This window comes from Dasypus novemcinctus, chromosome 26 (genome assembly GCF_030445035.2).
Source record: "Dasypus novemcinctus isolate mDasNov1 chromosome 26, mDasNov1.1.hap2, whole genome shotgun sequence".
Classification (NCBI taxonomy): Eukaryota; Metazoa; Chordata; class Mammalia; order Cingulata; family Dasypodidae; genus Dasypus; species Dasypus novemcinctus.
This window is the reverse complement of record NC_080698.1, coordinates 54,585,858-54,610,895: the sequence shown is the minus strand read 5'-3', so window position 1 is coordinate 54,610,895 and position 25,038 is coordinate 54,585,858. Positions and strand designations below refer to the sequence as shown.

At 53.2% G+C, this 25,038-nt stretch overlaps 1 protein-coding gene across 1 annotated transcript in view; it reads right to left on the bottom strand.

Annotated features, from left to right (window-relative positions):
* Window positions 1-4,804: 4,804 nt before the first annotated feature.
* The window catches only part of EFCC1 (EF-hand and coiled-coil domain containing 1), a 40,538-nt gene continuing 20,304 nt past the window's right edge, over window positions 4,805-25,038 (bottom strand). The window contains exons 3-8 of the mRNA XM_004454842.4: window positions 16,214-16,371; window positions 14,136-14,286; window positions 12,824-12,989; window positions 9,013-9,153; window positions 6,335-6,404; window positions 4,805-5,092 (exon numbers count right to left, since the gene is read on the bottom strand). Of these exons, the coding sequence (XP_004454899.2) occupies window positions 4,899-5,092; window positions 6,335-6,404; window positions 9,013-9,153; window positions 12,824-12,989; window positions 14,136-14,286; window positions 16,214-16,371 (880 nt within the window). The 3' untranslated portion in view covers window positions 4,805-4,898. The remainder of the gene's footprint in view (window positions 5,093-6,334; window positions 6,405-9,012; window positions 9,154-12,823; window positions 12,990-14,135; window positions 14,287-16,213; window positions 16,372-25,038) is intronic.

Sequence of the window (25,038 nt, the reverse complement as noted above, 5' to 3'; positions counted from 1 at the left end):
GATAAGGCGAGAGAGAGACCAAAGAGGAAAGGTATGCTTTGTATCTACCTGACTTTTGATACTTTTGATATATTTTGATATATTTTCATTTCGCACCAAATTATATAGATGGTCCTGCCCCCCCCCCCCACGCTGTGCAGTTAGGCAAGATCATATGACTTGCTTTGGCCATTGAAACTTGAGTAGAAGTGATGTTACATGCCGCTTCTGAGAGGTGGCTGTAAGGGGGTGCATGCAATTGACCTACCTTCTCACCTGCTGTGGTGATGCTGGAAGCATGTGTTGAGAGGGCACCTCCTTAAGCCTGGGTCCTTGAGTGACAATCATCATCAGAGGCCCCCTGGATCACTTGTCGGATGTGCAGTGTGAGTGAGAAGTAAACTCTTCTCATGTCAATCCACGGAGAACTTTTTGTTGTTACTGCAGCAGAAGCAGCCCATACTGACTATAGTCACTGCTATATGAATGTTTATGTTTATTAGATATTCCTGGACACACAGTGTTTTAGTGTGCTAGGCTGATGGAAGCAGTATGCCAGAAATAGGTTGGCTTTTATGACAGGGACTTACAGGCTTACAAGCACGCAGTTCCAAGGCTGAGAAAAATGTCCACGTCAAGGCATCATCAGGCGATGCTTTTTCTCCAAAGACCGGTTGCTGGCTCCTCTGTCACATGGCAAGGCAGGTGGTGGCATCTGCTGGTCTCTTCCCTCCTCTGGGTTTCGTTGCTTTCAGCTTCCTACTTCCGTGGCTTTCTCTTTCTTCATCTAAATTTCATTCTTTTGTAAGAGAAATAAGACCCACCCTGGGCATGCCTTACTGAAGTCACCTGATCAAAAGTTCCCTCCTGTAATAGGTTTACTCCCACAGGAATGGATTAAGTTAAGAACATAATTTTCTGGGATCCATAAAGCCTCAGGCCATCGCAAACAAGACAGATGGTGTGTGTGGTCTAGGGGGAGAGGTACACTGAGGTCCCAGAGATGACCGCAGCCCGGGAGCCTGGACGTCCTAGGATCTGCTCCCACTCTGGCCTCGGGAATGTCCTTTACTCTTCGCCCCACCTACCTCCTGTGGCTGCAGGGAGGACCCAGTGGGTTCAGCAGGTGAGGGCGCTTCATACCCCGTGGGAATCAGAGCCACCAAGGGCACAGCTCACCTGCATTTTGTAGGGACTAGGAGTTGCTGGATAATCTCTGTGGTATTTGCTGATGTCCTAGGTAAGGAATGCGACTCCCAAGCAAGACTTTCCCCGAAGCCCTGGAGGGGGCGGGGAGGAAGCCATGCCTGGTCTCCGCTGGCTCAGACGTGGGTGCTGCCTTGGTCCCGGCCCTGGGTTTTCTTCCAGGGCTGTTCCAGGGTGTCCAGGACACCTCACCTGGGGGGCTCCACGGGGCTGGGAGCAGGGGCTGAATGAGGGCCAAGGCAGGCACTCAGGTCACACCCGGCAGCTGGAGAGTGACCTGGTTTGAATCTTTTGTGGACCCAGAAAATTATGTTCTTGGGCTCACCCATTCTGTACATGGATGCCTATTTCCTGAGGACCTTTTAGTTACACTCAGTTAAGGGAGTTTTGATTAGATCACTTGATTTGGTCACATTAGGGCCTTTGATTGGAGTATGTCAGTGAGGCGTGACCCAGGTTGGATCTCCTCCCTCTTGCTGGAACTTTATATACGAAAGAACTGAAAGCAGGAACACACAGAGAGACAGCTGTCGTTCCACCCTGCCAAGGAAGAGAGAGGACTGCGAGGAGACAGAGAAGGCCTGAGGGGTGGAGGGAGAGGAACCTGAGGGGCTGAGAAGACCCCTGAGGGGCTGAGAAAGAGGAACCCTGAAGGGCTGAGAGGAACCCTGAGGGGCTGAGAGGAACCTGAGGGCCTAAGGGAGAGGCTGAGAGAAACCCCCAAAGCTGAGGGAGGGCCCAGAGGCTGCTATCAGTGGAGCTGGCCCAAGGCGAGAAGCTGCCACTTTGCCTCTACCTGTGGCAGGAGCCTGGATCCGACCAGCAGCCGACCTCTGGTGAGACAGCATCTCTGATGAGGCCTTGATTTGGACATTTTCACAGCCTTGAACTGTAAGCTTTTACCCTAATAAATCCCCTTTATAAACCCCATTTCTGGTATTTTTGCATTGGCAATTCCAGCACACTGAAACAGAGAGGTCCCAGCCTCTTCCCTGGGCCCAGGGGAGGGCCGCCCTCAGCTGGGCTCAGGCCAAGGGCAACTGCATGGCCAGGACAGCCGAGGGTCCTCCTGCGTCCACTCCCCTTTCTTCCTTTAAACACATCAGCATTTGTGGGCACACAGCTGCCCCGCTAGGCCTACGGGTCCAGCCCACACCATCCATCGATGGGGCCCCCGGCACCTCATCAGCAGATGAGAAAAGAAGAGATGGGGGTCACGCCTGCCCTTGGAGCCGGGGTAGCTGCCCTTTACTGCCCTCGGCCCTTCTGCCTGGGGGCTGGAGGCCCAGCGGATGCCCGTGAACTGGCTTCCCACGGGAAGGACGGCCACACCCCGGGGAAGGGCAGAGCAGCAGAATGGAAGGGCCCCGGGGGGCAGAACCACCTGCCTACCACAACTCAGACCGCTGGTCTCGGGCTGTTACAGACTCCGTCCTGTTTAACCCAGAGTGGGGGTCCGGGGGGCAGTAAAGCTGCCTTATGAGGGCCGCGTGCCCCTGCTAGGCCAGGCCTGGAGCCCCCAGCAGGCCTGCGGTTGCCTGGCCAGGGGCAGCTGGCAGGGTGGAGCGTTCCCTCCTGACGCACCGCAGGGAGATGAGCGTCATCCAAGTGCTGGGCAGGGGGAAGAGAGATTTTACCAGGACGGTGGCTGCGGAGGAGGCACGGGGTGGCCAGAGCCCACGGCCCGCTCTCCACCTGCTGTGGAGACTCCGGGCAGCCGAGCTGGGGGTGCTTCGGGCATGTCTCTTCCAGCCCCTCTTATTTTATTCCTTGAAGTAACAGAGTAAAATTGACTTTTCTTTGTGTGGGGTGTGGGTTTCCAGTTCCGTGGATTCTAATACATGCACAGACCTGTGTGACCACCTCCAAGACCAGGGCGGAGGGCGCTGGCCCCTGTCACTGAGCAGGTGGGAGGGGGATGCACAGGTTCAGAGGGCAGGGCCAGGGGATGAGCTGAGAGGGCGGGCCCGTGGGCGTGGGGTGAGCTGAGAAGAGCGAGGGGACCGCTCAGACCAGCCTCCCAGTGCCTGGCCCTGCTTGTCGCCCCTGGAGGACGCGGGTGGCCCTTCCCACAGACCTGTCCTGTTCTGAGGGGAGGGTCGGGTGGCCCCTCTTGGGCTGACCGCTGGCCTTGGGTTCTTTTAGTTCATTTTCGGAGGAACCATCTGGAAACCAGGCGTTGGCCTGCGTTTCCCTGCTGCAGAGCCTGCAGGGGCTCTTCCTGTGTGGTCCCCACTCCTGAGGGTCCGAGGCCAGGCCAGACCTGCCCCCTCCTTCCCTGGACTTCCTCTTCCGGCCAGCCAGGCAAGGTCCCCAACCTGCCCCTCGTCCCCTCCATCCCCCAGTCTCTCTGCCTCCAGTCCATCTCTGAGTGGCAGCCTCACCCTGCCTAGAACCTCCAATGGCTCCCCACTGCCTGAGGGTGAATATCCAAGATCCTCTTCCTGCCGCCCAAGACCCCCACGGCCTGCCCCCGTCCCCACCCCCCACTTTCAGACAGACCAGCCTGGGCCCTTCGCCCCTCCCCGCACTTCCTGGGCACTGGGCACCCTCCCCCCTTCCCCCCATCGTGTGTCCCACCCACTGCTCACAATTAACCACTCCCTGTTGACTCTCCTTACGTGACACTTTATTTTACCTATTCAGCACCAATTTCATCCACGCTGCGCTATAGGAATTTGCCAACTCTTTCTCTCCTCCGAGACTCGAGACTCAATAGGTGAGACGCGGGCACGGGCCCTCGCTTGTGCTCAGGCAACAGGCTCTCCCTCTCTGGCCACCACACTTTTGCTCTTTTTTTTTTAATTTGAGAAGTTGTGAGTTAAAACAATCACGCATTCCATACAGGATTCCCATACATGACCCCCCACCGAGCCCCGACATTGCTGTGGCTCCCATTGATTACAAATGTTACAAGAACAGCGTCCTTCCGTTTCTGCTCTCTGCAGCCCACAGCTTGTATCTGTGTGCTCCCCACAAGCCGTCCTCTATCAGCGTCCTGTGCTGGCTCTGTTCGAGCACGTTCTCACCTCTGCGCTGGTAGCCACGGTTCCTCTCTTATCTCAGGCTTCACTGGGCCATATCGTCCCTGCCTTGCTATTTCCTCCAATTAAATGCCCTTCCCTCCTCTCTTTGCCCACCAGTGTCCTACTTTCTTCTAGAGCTAGTTCCAGGGCAGCTTCACAGGAAGCGCACAGCAATCTCTCCTTCCTCGGGATTCATCCAGCTTTTCCTGCTCCTCTGATGTTTCCTGGGGTGTGGGCGTTACCTCTCAGGGGACACAGAGAGTCCTGAAGTTTGGGCCCAGTCTTGCAACGGGCAAGGCTGGTGGGAAGACGCGCTGGGAGGGGAGGAGATCCTGGGCTGCAGAAAGGCCTTCTGGGCTGGGTGGGGTGGGAGAGTGGGCACCTCTACTCTGAGGGCAGGGGAAACAGCAGCAGGTGCAGGTTGATCCAGCAACTGCAGGGCTGTCACGAGGATGCCGACGGGCAGGAATGCTGGGGGGTCTTGGGAATCTGGGAGGAGCCTGAGGCAGGGGTGGGAGGAGCCTGAGGCTCTGCAGCGGGAGGCTCTGGGCTTCAGCCTGAAGGAGCCAAGAACTCCAGGGTTCCGACGATGGCAGTGAGAGTACCCAGGGGCCCAAGCCTTGTCAGCCTGGCTGCTGAGGTGGTCCGGCTGACCGTGGAGAGGTCTGGAGGCTGGTCTGACGGCCGTCAGTCTGATGGAGCACAGCTCTCATGCTGCAGGCCGCCCAGGCCGGGCCAGCCACCTCCGCAGGGGATGAGCAGGGAATCGGGGAGGGCGGGAGCTGCGGGGGCCGCCTCTGAGGCCTGTCTCTGCAAGAGCTGGCAGCCAGCCAGGGCGTCGTGCAGGGCGTCCAGGACGGCCAAGGGGACAGACCTCCCCTCTGGAGGGAAAGAGGAGGGAAGGCAGGTCAGTCCTGCAGGGACCCGCTCTGCTGACCCACCTGGAGCCCCAGAGCCCAGCTCCCAGCACCCCCTTACCAGGGCACCCCCAGGTCGTGCTCTGTGCCCTCCCTGCCCTGCCAGCTTCCTCTGAAGGCCCCTGCCTCTCCCTCCCTTGTCCGTCTTCCACAGAGGCCCTTGGGGAGGGGGCTTCTAGCACATTCCTGCTCTCCTCCTTGACACCACGTCCTGTAGGGGCCTGGACATGCCTGGATGAGACGCCTGGGGAGGCGAAGGGCCCCGCCCACCTGCGGGCTGCCCATTAGCCCTGAGAGGCCCTTTGAGATGGGAGCGCGGCTTTGCTCCCCCGGGCTTCACCGGGAAGACTGGCAGGGAGAAACTCTGCTTCCTGAACTTTGCAAACAGAGGACACGGGCACTGCACCGGGCCTCGGTCTCCTCATCTGTAGAATGGGAATAATCAACCTTTCTTACGCCAGTGAATGCGGGTGAGTCTGAATGGCCAGCAGGGGCTTCTGCCCAGCCCTCTGGATTTGACTGTCTTGGCTACTGGCTAGCACTCTCCCCTGGGGGTTCTGTTCCCCTGTTGTTGTTAAAGAGCCCCGGTAATGTCCCCAAGCCTGTTCTGACCACAGCCCTGGGCAGTGTCCAGGGCAGGGATAACGGCCAGGTACTCAGGACAGAGAGTTTCCCATCCAGATGCTTAACAGCCGTCCCCATCCTCACCCCCACCTCGACCCTGTCCAGGTTCTGGAGGATGATGTGATGGTCTGGAGCTATGAGCCCCAATAAAACGTGTTCTTCAACTTGACCCATTCCTGTGGGTGTCGATCCCTTTATAAATAGGACCTTTGGATGAGGTGACTTCAGATAAGGTATAGCCCAGGATGGGTCTTGATCCTGTTACTGAAGGCCTTACACGGAAGGTCCCAGAGAGAGAGAAAAGCCACAGAGGGAGCGGCTGGAAGCCGGACGTCGATGGGCCCAGGAGAGAGGGGAGAGGCCGCCAGGTGCCTTGCATGTGACAGAGGAGCCCAGGTCCAAGGGTCACCGGCAGCCGCCCCGGGCACCGTCTTTGGGAGAAAGCACTGCCGTGATGACTGCTTCATTTTGGGCTTCTGGCCTCAAATCCGTGAGCCAATAACTTCCCATTGTCTAAGCCCACCCCATGCCTGGTATTTGCTTTAGCCACAGGAAACTAAAACAGATGGGGAGCTCTCCTACCGTGTGGGCGGTCCCTGCAAGCGTCCAATGTGCTCAGCAAAATCTTCCCCAAGGCTCTTTTTGATATGTTCTTAAAAAGAAATGGAGACAGGCCTGAGTCAGATTGGCTGCAGGGTCCTCATTCAGCGGCGTGCAAACTGGCAGCCCCTTGGGCCTTCAGAGCAGCTCCTTGGAGGCAGATAAAGGCCCACACTCCCACCCCACCACCATTCCTTCCTTCCCCAAGGCTGGTGGGACGGAGCAGTGTGCAGGACCCATTGCATCAAAGGCCACACATTTGGCAGAACAGTCTATGTGCCTCCACTGGCTCTTGGAAAGTTGCTGTGAATAAGAGAGCATCTCCATGCGTTAACTCACTCAGTCCTTGCAACAGCCTTATTTTACTATCTGCATTTTCTGTTGTTGTTGTTGTTTTTTTAGCTTTTATTTGTAGTAACATAGATGCAACTCAAATTTTCCCATTTTTAACCCTTTCGAAGTGTATAATTCACTAGTATGAGTTATGTTCATAAAGATCACTTTACCATCTCCACCATCCATTACTCAAATATTTTCATCACCCCAAAAAGAAACTCTGCACCATTAAGCAATAAATCTTCTTCCCCACATCTCCCCACTGTAGCCCCTGGTAACCTGTAATCTACTACCTGTCCCTATGAACTTGCCTGTTGTATTTCCTATCAGTGAGCACATATAATATTTGTCCTCTTGTGTCTGGCTTCTTTCCCTCATCAGATGTCTTCAAGGTGCACTCGTGTTGTACCACACATCAGAACTCCATTCCTTTTGTGGCTGAACAATATTCCACTGTGTGAATATACTATTAGCCCCATTATATCCAGTATATCCAGTAGAAGAAAGCAGTGTTGAGAAGGAAGTATTCTAATTTTCCCAAAGCCACCCAGCTGGGAAGGGGAAGAAGCACAATTTGTCCCCAGGCCACAAGGCACCAGAGCCTTATGCTGGGAACCACTATGCTTACCTGCCTGCCAGGCACTGGGCTGGGTGTCAGCCCTCGGCTTGTCCCATCCCAGGATCCTCTGCTTATCCAGGCTGTGTTACATTGGCCAGGCCTTGATAGACTTGCGTCCTAGGCAGCCTTATGAAGAGGGAAGAGCCCACTTCTGAACCCCACAGACAGGTTCAACTCCCACTTCCACCTCATATTGGCTGTATAATCCTGAGCAAGATAGCTAGTCTCTCTTTTTAATGTGTTTTTTAATGGTTTGCCACTGCTATTTTTTTTATCAGCCACCTTGTAAACCAGTTATGATAACTTACCTCTAGTGTCTCTGGAGTACTCTCTGTAGATGAATATGATCCACAATTGATGATAGTTTTGTCTCTTCCTTTCTAGTCCTTATAGCTTTTATTTCTTTTTCTTGTCTTCCTGCACTGGCAATAGCCTCTAGTAAGAACCAGAGCCATTGCGGCAGGAATTCTTGTCTTGATACTAATTTAGAAGAATTCCTTCCAATGTTTCCAACTACTAAGTGTCAGATTTGTGAGGGGTATTTGGTTGAAACTCCTTTATCTGGTTAGGGTAATCCCTGCTGTTCTTAATTTGCTAAGAGGTTTTATAATAAAAGGGGATTGACTTTTACTGTCTGCCTTTTCTGCGTATATTGAGATGACCATATAACTTTTCTCCTTTAATCTGCAATGTGTTGTATTATGTTAATAGCTTTTTTTTCAATGTTGAATTATCCTTGAATTCCTGGAATAAATCCAACTTGATCATGTAGCATTTCTTTAAACATTACTGGATTTGGTTTGCTAGTTTTTTATTTAATGTTTTTATATCCTTGTTTAAACGTGACATTAGCTTAAAATTTCTCTCTTGTATTTATACCCTTTTGATTTTTTGTATTGTTTTCTTTAACTTTTAATTGTAGTAACATGTATACAAATTTTCCTGTTTTAACCACTTTTAAGTGTAAATTCGTGGCATTGATTGCATTCACAATATGGTGCTACTATCACTACCATGAATCACCAAAACTGTTCCATCACCCCAAATAGAAACTCTGTACCTACTGAGCAATAATTCCCTATTCCTTCCCCCACTCCAGTCCCTAGTAATCTGTAATCTACTTTATGTCTCTTCGAATTTGCTTATTCTAGGTATTTCACATAAGTGAGACCATAGGATATCTGACCTTTCATGCCTGGCTAATTTCACACAGCATGATGTCTTCAAGTTTCATTCATGTTGTAGCATGTGCCAGAACTTCATTCCTTTTTAAGGTTGAGTAATATTCTGTGGTATGTACAAAGCACATTTTGTTTATCCATCCCATCTGTTCATGGACACTTGGATTGCTTCCCTTTTTTGGCTGTTCTCTGCTTTCAGTTCTTTTGTGTATATACCTAGAAGGGGGATGGCCAGGTCCCACGGTAATTCTATACTCAACTTTCTGAGGAACTACCAAACTGATTACCAAAGTGGGTGCATCATTTTATAATCCCTTCTCCTCTGGCTTTGAGATCAAAGTTATATGTGCTTCATAAAATGAGTTGGGAAGTCTTCACCCTTTTCTCAGTTACTTTCTCTAAGCCTCGATGTCCACACCTATAAAATGGAGCTAACACCTGCCTAGCAGGAGGAAAGCCCATATCCCAGTGCCTAACCCAGAGGGGTCTCCCCTTCCCGAATGTGCCAGCTCCCATAACCCTACCAGGTCCTGGAGACTGTGCAGAAGCTGCAGCACATCCACCAGCTTCTCCTCTAGTAGGGACAGCCGCACCCTCTCTGTCTCCACCATCTGCAGCTCCAGCCTCAAGTGCTCATTCTCCTCCACCTTCTGCTGAAGCGTCGCCTGTGGGGATCAAAGGGGGCTTAGCATCCACCCTGCTGCCCTCTCCCCAGAACTCATGGCATCATCCCCAGGCAAGACCCCTAGCTTGCCTAGACTTCCTCCTGACTCTTTCACAGAGGTCATCTCATCTGGCCTCCTAGAGCCTGCTAATAACTGTTGGCACCATGTCTCCCTGAGGATGGCACTCAAGCCCAGGGAAGCCGAGAGCCTGGCCTTGGGTCACACAGCAAGTCAGGATGATGGAATAATATGCATATTTTCTTTCCTAAACCAGGGACTTCATTCTCCCTTCCCTTATCCATTAATCTGAATCTGGTTTTGTTTCTTTAAAAAAATTTTTTTGGTTGCAAGCAACAGAAACCCATCTTCAACAGAAAGAGAATGGGTTGGAAAGCTAGCAGGTGGCTCACAGAATAGACTGGCAGCTGGAGAGCCTTGGGAATGGGTCAAGACAGCAGGAACTTCTTAATCTGCCTGTCCAGTGGTCATAGCTAGAAATAACATGCTTCAACCAAGGTCTGTCTTCCCTCAAGGTCAAGAGTTCCTGATTGACCTCCTGAGTCACTGACCCACCCTTGGCCAGGGATGCACTGAGATGGTTGACCGACCAGTATGCCTACCACTGGGGGAGAGGGTGCTGTGGGAAGGGGCATGGGTGCTGGGCAGTCACAAAGTGCCAAATATCCACCCCTCTTGGAAAGCAGGAACTGCCAGGGGTTAAGGCAGCCCCTGCTCTTCACACTAATGGATGGAGAGAAGCAGCTGAATGTGTGGTGATCTTGGGCATTGGGGTCACCCTGAGCTGCAGGTGGGTGGAGAGAAGACCCAGTGCTTGTGCACATCTGAGAAGATTGGACTTGGGGACTCTAGGGTCTTTCTCATCCATGAGTCTCAGCCAATTGCTTCATTCTGTAACTCTCCTCATCCCCTGTTTCCTTGAAATTTACCAGCTACATCCCTTGGAAAATTTTGTGGCTGCCAATTAATTCCAAGATGGTATGGTAAGGAAGCCCCTCACCAACCACAAGAGTCACAGACTTCCTGAGGGGGCCCTGGCAGGCCTGACTACAGCCCCAGAGGAAAGAGCCTTGCTGATGAGAAGAGAAGCATCATTGAACCTATATGAGCTACGCAACATGGAAGAGTTCCAGAAAAGTATCTACTTCTGAAACAATGACAACCATTGCTCATATTTACCGAGCGCTGCTCTCCATGAGTGTTAACCCACTTGGTTCATATAGTATGGTACTGTTTTATGCCAATCTCCAGATGAGGAAACCAAGGCACAGTAAAGTGGAACAATTGCTGTTACAGATTAAACTGTGCCCCTCAAAAAGATATGTTGAAGTTCTCAAATAGTGTCATGATGTATGGAATTTTTAAGATGAAGCCATATTCACGTGGGGGGGGCGCTTTTCATCCAAGGAGGGGAGAAGAGATCAGAAACAGAGAGGACAATGCCATGTGAAGACAGAGGCAAGAAGATGGCCACGTGATAATGGCAGCAGAGCTTGGGGTGATGCCTCCACAAGCCAAGAATGCAAGGACTGCTGGCAAACACTAGAAGCTCAAAGAGGCAAGGAACAACTCTCCCCTACATTCTTCAGAAGGAGCACAGCCCTGCTGACAGCTTGATCTTGGACTTCCAGCCTGCAGAATGGCCAGACAAGAAATTCCTGTTGTTTTAAGCTGCCCAGTTTATGGCTCTTTGTTATGGCAACCCCAGGAACAAAAATGCTTGCCCAAGGTCATGCAGGCGTGGGGCCAGGGTTTGAACCCAGGCTGTCTGTCTCCATCACACATGTGCTGGTTGGTATTATGGAGCCACCTCTCTCCTGAACCACATTCTTAGATGATTCGGGACCTACCATAGGAGGGAGTGCCCCCCCACCTTGAGACTGAGGTCCCAGGAGTTGGAGGTGCCACTGGTCCCACTTTACCAGGCAGCCACCCCAGCCTGCCACTGAAAGACATGCCCTCTTGTTCCTTTTGCAAATCCCAAATATTTGCATACACTTGATCTTTTCCTATTTATTGCAATGCTCAAGGGCCTTTTTTTTTTTTTTTTGCCTTGGTTTTTAATTTCTTATACTGAGGCTTGGACCTAAGCAGGCCTCCTCTCTTGTTCTTACCCCACTGACCCACACGATAAGTCTACAGAAAGATGGAGCAGGGTGGCCGCCATGTTCCTTGGCTTCAGGTGGTCCCGTGGAGTGGTTTAGGATGTGGGCTCTGAGTCTAGCCCACCTGACCACGCTCCCTGGTTCCTCATTCTCTGAGTTGGGGATCAAACCATTCCCCTCCTCCGCAAAGACGTGTTCAAGTCCTCACCCCCGGGGCCTATGGGTTGAACTCATTTGTAAACAAGATCTTTGGAAATGCTATTAAGAGGAGGCCGAGCTGAGCCAGGGTGGGCCTGAATCCAATATGACTGGAGACTTTATAAGAAGAGGAAATTTGAATGCAGCAGTGGGAGTGAGGAGAAAGCAGGGATAGACGGGCATGTGACGGAGGCAGAGACGAGTTATGGGTTGCCAGCCAACCACCGCCAGGACGCTACACACTTCAGAGGAAACATGGCTTGCCAGTACCTCAATTTTGGACTTCTAGCCCCAAAGGGTGAGAAAGTAAATTCTTATTGTTTAAGCCACCCAGGCCATGGTTATTTGTCAAAGCAGCCCTGGCAAACTAAGACAGGCTGTTAGAGGATAAAATGAGACAATGTGCATCAAATGCCTGGCACACAGTTACGGTGCTGTAAAAGCTAATTGGTATTATTTTTATTATTTAAGGCAATAGGATTGCACCAGACCACATATATGTAACAAAACCCAAACCATTCAAGATTTAGAATTTCAGGGCTACACATCTAAACTTATACCTAAACCATGGTTTGCAAAAATACAGTGGGCTAGGACTTAATGAAAGGATAACTTTTAACAGCATTTCACATTTGGTCACTGTGTAATAGAAAAGTTATTATGGACTAGAGCAATGAGAAAAAATGCTAAGTGGTCTTCTTAAAATGGAGATACCTTCTTGGGACCATTTATTGTTGCTGCCTGTCCAGCCTTCCTTTCCCACTTCTTCTTGGAATGGCACCCCCTTTCCTTTTGGGAGCTGCCCACCCTCCACTGCATCTGACTTTGGTGGAGCTGCCAATCACACAACACTGCCCCCTACCACAGGGATTGGCCCAGGGACAGGCACATGATTGAGGCTGAGCCAATCAGAGTTCTTCCCTGAGATTTAATATCCTGGGAGTGAGATTCTCATTTCCTGCTGCAGTTTTTCAGGTGCACTGGTGGAAGCCTTGCGCTATCTGTGGTCCTGCCTTGCCTTCCCACACTGTGTGGAGGAAGCCTCTCTGACACAGGGGGAAGTGATGCCATAACCCAGAGAAACACAGAACAGACAGGTTCAGATCTCATCTGAGTCCCTGGATCCAACTGTGCCTAAAGCTCATGTTACTTTGCAATAAATACCTTTTTTGCACTCAAGCTAATCTGAGATAGGATCCTTTCACTTGCAACCCAAAAATTCATCGTGACAGAATTCAAGTCAAAGGAAATCATGGCACTTCTCTGTGCAGGCCCCAGGACTTGGCTGAGGTCCCTCAAATTCCTTCCACCCTTGAGAGACTCCAGAATTGGTCCAACCCTTGGCTGACCTCCTCCCCAGCTGTGTCGATGGTCTTCGGGCCACAGCCCCCGGTCCCCAGCTGCTCCACCAGCAGGGCCAGGCAGGCCTCCAGCTCCCCCAGGGCACGGGCATGGTCTGCACTGCCAAAGTGACCCAAGGAAGTCATGAGCTTCTTGGCCATCTGGTCATCACACCTGCAGCAAAGGAGAGCGCCAGCACTGTGGGGAGCTGCTTCCCAGAGCCTGCTCCAGCCTGGAGAGCTGGGGTCATCCCTAAAGCTAAGCCAAGGCCACAGCACCCCTTGGCTTGGCGCCCTCCCATTACCCCGTCAGAGGAAAGGCCAAAGGCCTCACCTGTCTGTGCCCACGTCCACTCCGACCTCACCTTCTCTCACTCCTCACACTGCTCCAGCCTCGGTGGCCTCCTCACTGTCCCTCCCACATGCTCGTCCTCCTCACTTGCTGCTCCACCTTCCTGGAATGCTGTTCCCCTGCCATCTGCACGGCTTATGCCCTCATTTCTGGCAGATCTGCTCAAACAGCTCCTTTTCTGCGAGGTTTTCCCAGCATCTCTGCCCCCCACCTGGTTTATAATTTCTTCTTCATGCTTGTCACCCCCTCCCTCAAATAGAGGCTCCAGGAGAGAGGGGCCTTTGGCTTATTGCGGTTTTCCCGGCACCACCCCAAATTCCCTGGCACAGAGTAGGTGCTTAATAAATGCTGGTTGACTTAAAGAATCGGTGATAACAATAACCCCAAAGAATCTACAGGACTTTACAAATAAATAATAAAAACAAGGCCCCCCTCCTACTCTACATCAGCCGCTTAGGAAGCATTGCAGACCCTGGACCTCAAATCCTCACGAAACCTCTGCCATTTGACTGGCTCGTCTTAGAGAAGAAGAGACTGAGGTTTCCAAGAGACCAATTGACTTGTGGGCAACTCCTCACCCCCACCGCCCCGCGAGCATCCTCAGTCTGCCCTTTTCCTTCTCTTAGTGTGGTTGTGTTGTGGGCATTAAACACGCTGCTAGATAGGAAAGCACCAGCCAGGCCCGGCTGAAGTCGGTCCCAGAAACAATGTTTGCCTCAAGAAAAAATGGTTCTGGAAAGGATCTCAATCCTGAGCGAGTTCACTTGCATTCCCTGCAGGAGGGGCAGGGCCCGAGGGCCTGCGGATGGAAGGTCCGGACCTCAGCCTCCCTGTTCGAGTTTTCGTCACCTAGAAGGGGACAGCAGGCCTGGGCCCCACCGTCCTGGAGGCTCTGGGTGGCCCCGGACCTCCTGAAAGCACGTGGCCCACAGCGGGCAAGTCCCAGGCACAGGTCCTGGGTGGACGTACCCGCTCGGGCAGCCGGAGAGGCGTGCCAGCAGCTTCTGGACGCGGGCGGCTGCCGGCCTCTGCTCCTCCCGCCACTTCTCATCGTCGACGTCCTCCTCCCCATCAGAGGCCGCCTGACCCTCCACGGAGCGGAACAGCTGCTCGCCCACCGCTGCAGCAACACGGGGTGGCGGTCAGAGGCAGGGAGCAGGCGGCCCCTCCCCAGGTAGGGGGCCGTGCAGGGGCATCCGGGGGTCCCGGGAGAGGCTGTGCCCCCGGCTCCTTCCCCCACTCCCCGGGGCTCCCCTGAACCGCTGAGGGTGTCACCCGCCACCCCTCCTGTGACTGCCCATCCAGAGCCCCTTCCTGGGTCTGATGCAGGGACACTGGGGAGAGCAGCCCTGCTTTTCTGCTCCCCGGCCAGCTCGCCTCTGGTGTCAGCAGCATCATTTCCATCAGGCTATGGCATTCCCAGCCGGGAGGCCCGGCTCTTCTCAGGAGTTGGCATCAGAGCCCCTGCAGGGACGGGGCACCGCCTTGAAGGCATTTCCTCCTGGGAGGAAAGTGCCTGCCTCTCACTTGTGAGTCATGTGAAGGAAGGGGGGTCTCGCCTGCGACCCTCTGTGTCCTCAACATTGCTGACCTTGGGCTGGTGGGGCAGGAGAGAACCCTGGGGGAGTGGGCTCGGTCCCCTCCTGTTCTCCATCCAGCGTCAGCCCCGGATGCTCCCTGGGGTGCCCTCCCCCTGTCTCTGAGGCCAAGGGCTCAGGGGGATGACCCCACCCCAGCTCTGGGGGTTGGTGGGAGGGTCACGGGAATCGGGCCTGGCCAATCGGAGCACAGTACCCCACTGCCACCCGCATACCAACTGGGTTGGGGGGGGTGGCACTGGTAGCCAATGAGAACCAGACCCAACGTGTGATTCACACGCTCAGGGAAGGGAAGTGTCCCCAACTGCTCGGGCCTGGGAGCTGGAGGGTGTGGCCGTCTAGCCACTAGGAGGGGAGACCCTTCTCCCTTCTGTAACTGGAGTCAGGGCAGAGGCAGAGAGAGACCCCGTGAGGGACAGCAGCTGCAGGTCTTTCAGCTGTGCCCGAAACCTACTTGGACTTCCCGACTCCGTGAACCAAGAAACTCCCTTTTAGCCTGAGCCATTTGGGTTGAATTATCAGATACTCGCAGGCAAAAAAAAAATGTCCTAATGGATACGGAATTTTTTTTAGATACAGATTTATGAGCTCACCCTGGAGAATCATTTGCAGTAGATCTGCAGTGGACTGCGCAGTGGGCCTGGGCATCTGTAATTTTAACACCTGCCACCCCCAGTGATTCTGGTCACCTGGCAGGTTTGGGACCCACGGACTCGGGGTATCCTCACGTTGGACCCCTACTGTTCCAGCGGAGCGAGCTCCTGGCTCTCCTGCTTGTCTTAATAAAAAGAGCAAAACTTCACCTCATCCCAGAGAAAACAGAACCAGGATGGGGATACTGTTCCGTGACTTTTGGGCGGTGTGAGTGTTTCCAGCATCTACAGTCGGTTTCTCCTCCTGGGACTTTCTTTGGATGCTGTGTCCCTGTGTGTGCACATGCATGCGGTGTGCACATGTGTGCTGTCACGGTCACTCACATCGTCCTGACACCCGAGGCAGGTGATGGCTCCAAAGATGGGTGGGGGTGGAGGCTCAGCAGCCCCTCCACGGCCGTCCTCGCTGGACCAGGGGAGCGCCCGACACCACCTCAACCAGCCGCTCTCCCTTCCTTCTGAGGGAGCTGCACTCACCGGGGGCCTGACAAGGTTCTTACAATGAGGAATGAACTGCTAGCCCTGCTTACATGCCCCTGCTGATGGGGCGCTCACTCCACACCCAGGCTCTTTGGGCAGTCCAACCCACCCTGCAGAGACAGGCTCTTTGGGCAGTCCAACCCACCCTGCAGAGACAGGGAGATGGATTTTCCCTACATTGAGCTGGAACCTGCCTCCTTGACATTTGGGAGGGGGTGAGAAGGGAGAGTCTGTCCCCCACCCACCCTGGGCACCTCAGGTCTGGGGCAAAGGGCATCTGTGGGTTGGGGACCCAAGCAGGCACGCAGGGACACACCTTCGTCCAGGTCTCTGTCGCCAGCACTGCCATCTGACCGCCAGGCTCCCTCTGGACGTGGGGCTGGGTCTCTGGCCGCACTGTCCTCAGGGTCACCACTCTTGGCTTCCGGTCCTGGGCTGGCTCCTGGTGAGCGTGGGAGCTGGGTGACCCCTGACCTGTGGGAAGGGGAAGGGAGACAGGGGCTGAAGGGAGGAGGGGTCTTGCCCACTTCCTGAAGGAGAGTGTGGGGTGTGGGCCCCCCATCTTCAGCTGCTTATTCCACACAGGGACGCTGTCTTAAGGCATCTGAAGAAGAGCTTGGGATTGTCTCCTGTGGCTGGTGGCTGGCTGCCCACCCGATGGCCAGCCGTCGCCCTGCTGGCAGCCAGCCTTCCACCATCCGGGGGAAGTGCCAGATTATCTCCTTCCCAGCCTCGCTTTCTAAGGCACGGGCTTGTAACCCCATATGTGCTAATGGAACTCAAGGTAAAATCTTCCGAAGAGCTTTCAGGACAGATTTTCATTCCTTATAAAAAGAGGCATGGGAAAGGAAATACACATTTTCTTCCTGCTTTTACACATTGTCAAGTGAAGATGTGATACCTGGGGCTGCAGCAGGCATCTTGTGACTGAGAGGTGATATCCGGGAGAATTGCAGAGTGATTGAACACAAGCCCGACATCTTTTAGCTGCCTCTAAAATCAGCCTCTGATCTTAATCAGCCTCTGGGGTTCTCACTGTGGGTGAGATTTTTTAAAAGTCTCCATTGTTTCAGCTATTTAAATTGTATTTTCTATTCTTTGCCCCTGAAAGCCTGTAATCAAACTTCTCCTCTCTCTCGGTTTTGGAGCACCTACTGCACTCCTGCCAACTTTTCTTCATGCAAAGGTCCACCAGCTTTCAATATTCATTTCTCAAGTTCTTGCAAAAACAAGGTCAGGGAAGAAAGAAAAATCTATCATAACATTAAAATATTCACAAACTGACCATTAATTAAACCCCAGCATTCCTCATCCCTCCTCCCACCAGCATCTGCCCCTTGCCCATCTCATCAGCCTCTTTTGTTACTCAACCTCTCCCTGACCGCCAGATGTTACAGATGTAACAGCCCAACCCCAATCGCCTGGGAAATGAAACCGCACATCCTGAAACAGGCGGCCGGCTGAGCGGCCCGGGCTGGAGGGCAGCCTGCTGAGCAGCTGCGGCGTGACCCCGCCCAGCCGCTGTCCTCATTCGCTCAGCACAGGTCAAGCGCCGGGTCGCCCTGAAGCAAGGTCCCAGAAGAGGCAGCCCGAGCACAGAGCTGTTTGGAGACGGGACACACTTTGGAATTTTCCGAAAAGCAAAACCTGGCTGCAGAGAAATGGAGCAGAGCTTCCCAGGGAGACTTGGCGTTGGCTTCTCTTGTCCCAGTGACTGATATTTCCTGCTTCTCCACCCCCCCCACCACCTCCCCACCACCCCGTCTCGGATTGCCACGGAGCTGCCGATGCAAAGTACCAGAAATGGCTTGGCTTTCTCTCCTGGGAATTTATTAGGGGTAAGCCTGACAGTTCTGAAGCTGTGCAAGGTCCAAATCAAGGCATCACGGTCCCCCTGAAATTTTTCCACGGACCTCCAAGGGGTCTAAACCCCTGCTCCTAGGATCTCCCCAGTGCCTTGACTTCAAATGCTGATGACGTCCAAGGCCCCATCACCACCTGGATCTCTTCCCTGAGCCTCAGTTTCCTAACAGCCCCGCCCCCCCAAACTGCAGGTCCCGCCAGCATCCCGAGCTCCTCCGCGTGTTGCCTGAGCCCGGCCTCTGTCTTCCTGCATCTGTCCCTCCTCCGGGTGGGTGCCGCAGGTCACCCACCCAGCGCCCCGGGGAGGCAGCTGGGCAGGGCCGCCTGGAGGACCCGCACTGGCGCCCGAAGCCCGGCCACTTCTCGGCTGCCCCACCCACAGCGCCCAGCCCAGGGGCCCAGCGGAGGGCTGTTGTATAGATGTTACTCGGTGGCACCCGCTAGGTGACTGGGGCGGGGAGGGGAGGCAGGAGAGAGGCTTAGGGTGGAAGAGGCTGCAAGAGAGGGACAGGGCAGCCTCTGCCCTCCGGGGACTGGTGCTCGGGTGGAGACAGCAGGTGGGGGTGCAGACAGAGCCGCCCCGCTTCAGGGCCCCTGCAATGGGGTCGGGGCAAACCCTCACCAGAGGAGGGCCTGTGTCTGCAGCTAGCAGGGAAGGTTTCCTGGAGGAGGCAGGACCTGTTATGAGCAGAGGCGGGGCAGGGCGGAGGAAGGAAGGCAGAGGGAGATTTAGGGAGGAGAGGTGCAGCAGGGCCAGCATGGAGGACCTGGCGCAGGCTGGGTCGGCCGAGAAGGAGTGCGTCAGTCCGCCAGAGGGCTGCTGGTGCAAAGTATCTGAACTCTGCTGGCTTTTATAAAGGGGGTTTATTTGGGGTGAAAGCTGACAGTCCAAGGCTGAGGAGAGTGCAGCTCAAGGTACCATAAGAGGGGCTTAATCCCCAAAGTCAGCTGCCAGGTGTTGAAGCGAGGTGACGGGCATCTCTGAGGTTTCAGCCTTCCCCCACTCTCCCAGCCCCTCCCCACCCCCTTCCTCTCAGGCTCAGCGCTCTGCTTCCTCCCCGTTTCAGCCGCAGGCTGGCCTGGGCATGTCTCTGGGGCTTCTGTGACGGTGTGATATTATTTATGAATTCCAAAAAAGATATCAATTATGTTTTAAACTGGTCTGTTCCTCTGGGTGTGATTCCCTTTGAATGCATTAGATTCAACTGACATGCCTTGATTAAATTACCTGTCAAGATTAGGGCTTTGCAGGAGGATTGCATCCAGTATCCATGTGGAATCTAAGTCCCCTCTTGACATAGATGTGGGATGGACACAACCAAGCCAAGGTCCACAGGAAGGAGGAATACAGTAAGGATTAGAGTGGACTTAATGATATTCTATTCATGAACTATTGTGGTTAATAATCGAGAAAATGTGGCATTGGTGTGGAAAAAGTGGCCATGGTGGCTGCTGGGTGCGGGCAATGGGAGGAAGAGATGAGATGTGGAGGCATTTTTGGGACTTGGAGTTGTCCTGGGTGGTGCTGCAGGGACAATTGCCGGACATTGTATGTCCTCCCATGGCCCACTGGATGGAACGTGGGAGAGTGTGGGCTATGGTGTGGACCACAGACCATGGGGTGCAGTCATGCCCAGAGATGTACTCACCAGATGCAATGGATGTGTCATGATGATAGGGGAGAGTGTTACTGTGGGGGGAGTGGTGGGGTGGGGGCGGTGGAGGTGAATGGGGACCTCATATTTTTTGAATGTAATATTTTTTTTAAATGAATAAATAAAATTAAATTAAAAAAAAAAAGATTAGGGCTTTGATTCCACCACAGCAGTACAGCATGACTCAGATTGAGTCCCCACCCCCTAAAGGCACACTCCATCAAGAAGACACACAGGAAGAGAGAACTTTGATCCTGTGTTCCCAGGAAAAGAGATGAGCCATTCGCCTGATAGTTTGCAGCTAATCAAGAGACGAGCCCTACGCCAGCCTACAGCTGAGATCAGAAGAAGCTGGGCCCACAGAGCCTAAAGAGGAAGAAGGAAGGAGGGACCAGGTAGAGACCGCCCGCCATCTTGCTTCAACATGTGGCACTGACTTTGGTGAGAAAGCACCTCTTATGGTGCTTTGAACTGGACTCTTCAGGGCCATGTAACTCTAAGCTGCTAACCCAAATAAACCCCCTTTGTAAAAGCCAACAGCGTTCTGGTACTTTGCATCAGCACCCCTTGGGCTGACGAATTCAGCTTCCTCTCAGCTGTCCCACTCTCTCCCCGAGGTCAGCTGTAAGCTCTCAGGCAAAATGGCGCATCTCTCCCCAGGGCTTCAGCTTTGAGTCTTTTCATTTCTGTCACAGGGCAGGGTAAAAACGGACAGAGCTCTCTCTTCCTATGTGTCTTTATGAGTGTCCATTTACATCAGACCCAGCAAGGGGGCAGGGACTCAACCTGAGTCATGCCTTACTGATAGAGGCAAATCAAAAAGCCCTGAAAGCAGTCTTAACAGGTAATCTAATTAGTCCAATTAGTCAAAGGCCCCTCAACTGAATTTAATACAAAAGGCATGACTCGCAGACAACTAAATTAATTTACAAACATAAGCTTTTCCCTTTTAGGAGTCATAAAATAATCTCAAATTGCCTCAAGGAGGGAGAAGGGGGTAGGGAGAAGGGGGTGAGTAGAACCGGGTGGATGGGGGACTGTCTTAGTTTGCCAGAGCTGCTATGACAAATACCGCATGGTAGGTTGGCTCAAACTAGGGGGATTTATGGGCTCATGGTTTTGAGGCCAGAAGCAGTCCAAAATTGAGGTGCAAAACAAAACAACGACAACAACCAAAAAAACACCAAGAAAGAAAAAGAAAAACAAAATTGAGGCCCCAGTGAGGTGATGCTTTCTCTCCAGTGCCTTCTGGTCATCCTGGAGCTTCCTTGGCTCATGTCTCTGCCTCATGTCACACAGCGCTGTCCCCTCCTTTCCCTTCTGCCATCTGGCTCCTCTGGTGGCTTTCTCTGACTGTCTGAATTTCTTCTGTGTGTAGAGGACTCTGGTAACCCAGATAAGGGTCAGACTCACTGGGTTGGCCCACACCTTCACTAAAACACATCTCTGAGAAGCCCTTTTAGCAATGGGTTCATAGCCAGGGACGAGGATTTAGACTGAGAACGTGTCTAAACTGGGGTGCATAACTCAGCCTACCCTGGGGATTACGTGGGCTGCTTTGTGTTTTGCTCATGCCCTGGCTTTATGACACTGCTACCTTCCAGGGGAGGAAAAGACTGTGGCCCAAGGCAGCTGGGGGCAGGGCAGAGACTTGAACCTGGCTGTCTACCTCCAAGGCCTGAGCTCATGTCACCACCCCACTCCCCATCTCACCACGCGGGCGCTAGACTCAGACCTTGCAAAGTCCCACCCATTTAGAGATGGGGCAACCGGTGGAGGGTGGCATGCATTAGGCTTGGGCCCTATGGGATTGCTGGTTTTTACTGCTTTTGACCTACAAAATGACAAATTTAACGGTCCAATCTAAGATGTTTGTAAGATATTTCTCGACTGACTGATAGCAAATCTGTCACTTTAGCAGTGCACATCCTGGTGTGTGCAAGACTTTGCTAGAATTTTCTGGGCCTAGAAATCTGATGGACATTAGATTTGGGATTGTCCCACCCAACCCCAAACGAGTGTTATGTGAGTTTGTGTCCCTGGAGTTGTTTCTTGGCTGAGCTGCCTGGGTGAGAGGGTAGAGGTCATCTGGACCCTTGGCTGGGCCGGGGATGCTGATGGCTGATGCTCCCTCTTTTTCAGAAGCTGCTTCGCCTGGCGTGTAGGCACAGCCTCCTTGAAATTCAAGCCCCAAGGCCACGGTCTTTGTCAAAGGGCTGCGGATGCAAAGTATCAGAATATGGTTGGCTTTTAAGATGGACTTTATTTGGATAAAAGCTTATATTAATAGTCCCGAGGCCATGAACTGTCCAAATCAAGGCACCCTCAGAGATGCTCTCCTACCAGTCAGCTCCTGGTGGCCCTGGGGTCCTGCCACGTGGCGGTCAGGCATCCGGCAGGGTGGGCTCCTCAGCCTGGAGCTGCTCCGTGACGCAGCCCCCAGGGGCCTCTTTCAGCACCCCCATGCTCTGTTGGTTCTAGACTCTGGGACCGCTCAGCCCGAGGGCTGCTCTCTCTTCCCGCAGTCCTCGCTCTCACATGGTGAGACCACTATGAAGCTTCTTTCTCTCTGTGTCTCCTTTTCTGTGACCCAGCAAGAGGGCGGAGACCCAGCCTGAGTCACACCTGGCTGTCACGGTCCAATCACAAGGGTCTAAGGTGAGCTTATCAAGGCATCGAGGGCCCTTGACTGAACTTAGCACAACCGAAGCGCCCCACACCCACAGAACGGATTAGCTTAAGAACGTCACCTTTCCTCAGGAGTCACCAAACTCAAACTGTCGCAGCCGCCGAGCTGACCATTGGACAGGTAAGCCGGCTCTGCTCTCCCCTCCCACCCCGAGCCGCCCACACTCATGGTGCTGACCATTTTCTAGGAAATACCTCTGACCCCACTCCAAAGCCTTGTGTGGCTTCCCATGGTCAGCCCAAGAAGGCCCGGTGTTCAAGCCCCTCCACGGGGGCTTCTGAAACGGCAAAGCAAGGGTCCTAGGAGGGAAAAAAATACTTAGGCTCTGGACGGTCCCAGGGTAAAGTCCCCCTCCCACCGTCCCACCTCCACTTCTTGCCCCACTGGCCCCCTTTCCACTCTGGATGCTGAAGGGATGGCCCCAAAGGTCAGCTCTGACCCTTCTCTCCTCACTTCAAAACGCTTCAAGAGCCCCCAACGGAAAAAAACAACCCCATCTCCACGGCATCAAGGGCCAGCCCAGGTGTGACCCGGTCCAGCCCTCCAGCCCGCCGCTGGCCACTTACTGTGCGTGGCCCCCTGGGGGCCTCTGCATATGGTAATAACCACAGCCAAAGCCTACATGGCACCTACTGTATACTAGCACTGTTCTAAATGTTTTTATGCAAATGACCTTGTCTAACCCTCACAGTAACTCTTAAGGAGGAACTCTCATTATCGCCATTTTACAGATGGGGAAACTGAGGTGCAGGTAACGTTAGTAACTTGACGAATATCACACAGACTTCTCCACCTGCAGTGTGCTGAGCACTCCCCCCAGCTAGTTTTGCCTGGAATACCCTACTGGTCCTTAGCTCTCTCCTCCCCCACCCAAATGTCACTTCCTCTCAGAAGTTTCTGCCCTCCCTGCAGTCCCACAGTGCACACGGCCGGGGGGTGTGCTTGGATGTGTTTCCCTCACCAGCCGGGGATTTCCTTGAGGCCGTCAGCCCAGGGCCAGGGACACAGGGCAGTCCAATGAAGGCTTGTCGAAGGCATGAATGAGTGAATGAATGAATGAAGCAATTGGCAGTAGTTAACGGGAGGAAGAGTAGGGGCAGGCCGGGCCTGGGACAGGCCCACAGCCCGCGTGGGTACCCGAGGACCCTCTCGTCACTTTCCATTCTCAGAACATTCTAGAAAGGACCAAGAGGAAAGAGCACTTGATTGGGGGCCACAATACGGGGTCGAATCCCGCTTCCCTGTTCCAACCTTGAAGAAGTCGGCTTTCTCCTGCAGGAGGGGCGGTCTCCTTGCCCACCTCGAGTGAGACTGTGGTGCAGATTCCCCACCAGCAGGCATTTGGGGCCACTCATCCTCCTACCTGCAGTGCTGGTATCTCTGGCCCTCAATAGAAAAACAACCATAAAAGCACGTAAAACGAAGCAACGCAAAGTTAGCTCTAGGGAGCTGGTTTTCCATCCCGCCTGACCCTGCTCTCTCCCCCTCACAAAGGGAGGTTTCGGTTCTCAGGGAGGGGCTGTAGGCTGCAGGAGAAGGGCCACGGGCTGCCCCGCACAGCTGAGCCCGGCCGCGCCCCGACGTGGCCGCCTGCCCCACTGCGCAGCCCTCCTCTGGGGCCGCAGAGGCCACGCGTGCACGGAGCTTCTGTCAATTGCAGAAATGCCCTCCAGGGCTCCGGGGGCCCTGGGGAAAGGCGATCCCCCTCCCCTGACAACCCTCTTGCTGGCAGATCCCAGAACCCTGTGTGCAGTCGGGTGCTCCCTCCATCTGGCCATCCCTCCGCCCCCTGGAGCAGCGGGCCAGCCTCTGATGGCTCCCTCCTGCCGGAGGCCACATCTGGCCACCAGCCCAGCAGCTTACACGGTCTGACAAGGGCCAGGTGCAGCTTCTCCTCTCTTCCCTAATCAGGGGCTGGGGGTGGGGTGGGTGGGCAGACACACTGTCCCACCAGCTCCTGGCTCAAGGTCTCCAACTGACACACACCCCCACCAGCCCCCAGTCCTCAGGAACCTCCAAATCAGGGTTCCATCCCCGCCAGACTGGACTTGCTCTGAGACCTTCAACAACTCTCTCTGCCTCTCTGAGCAGTTCATCAGTAAGCATGGAAGGAGGCTCAACTCTGGGCTGAGGCCCTTGGGGAGTGGGTGGTCACAAGCTCACAGGGTGACTGTGAGGATAAAATTAACATACAACAGTGTTCCAAGGCTCCTTCTTCCACTAGCATGGAGATGATTTTAGGTGGCACTCAGATGATCAGGTGTGTGCGGGTGCGTGCCTTAAAAAATTAATGAGCACTTCATACAATTCTGGGTTTACATTTATGGCACGGATATCATTTCCATTTCAAAGAAGTTTAAACCAAAAGAGTGATCTGATTTAAGAAAAAAGGTTAATTAAATATTGACGCAGGTGCTTTGTGGAAGTGGCAAACACAAGTCACACAGATACTAGGAGAATGCCTGAACCATGGCAAACGCTTAGACACCAGCATCTCTGACCTCCATCTGCCTCTCGGCCACCCGTTTTGCCTCCCAAATTTAACAGACAGACCCCGTTTTTATAATGGCTATTCCGTAATGCCTCCATGCTATCCCAAAATGAACTGGACAAGTAATATACCCCATCTTCATATATACCTTGAAAAAAATTAATAGGATACTCTAACAGTAATTTAAAGAAGAAACAAAAGACAAAGACTTTTATAATAAATTTCAGTATATAAATACTCAGACATAATGAAACTTCAGATGCTGACTCCTCTCTCTAATGACTTAAGTTTGACTTTAAGAAAAATAAGGTAACATTCAACTGAATAGTGTTGACACCCTTTCCCCATATTTAAAATTTTGAAATAAGAGCTAAGAAAATATATTTTTATATAAACGTCAACTCACCAAGATTCAAGCATTCAAACCTAACAAATACCAACCA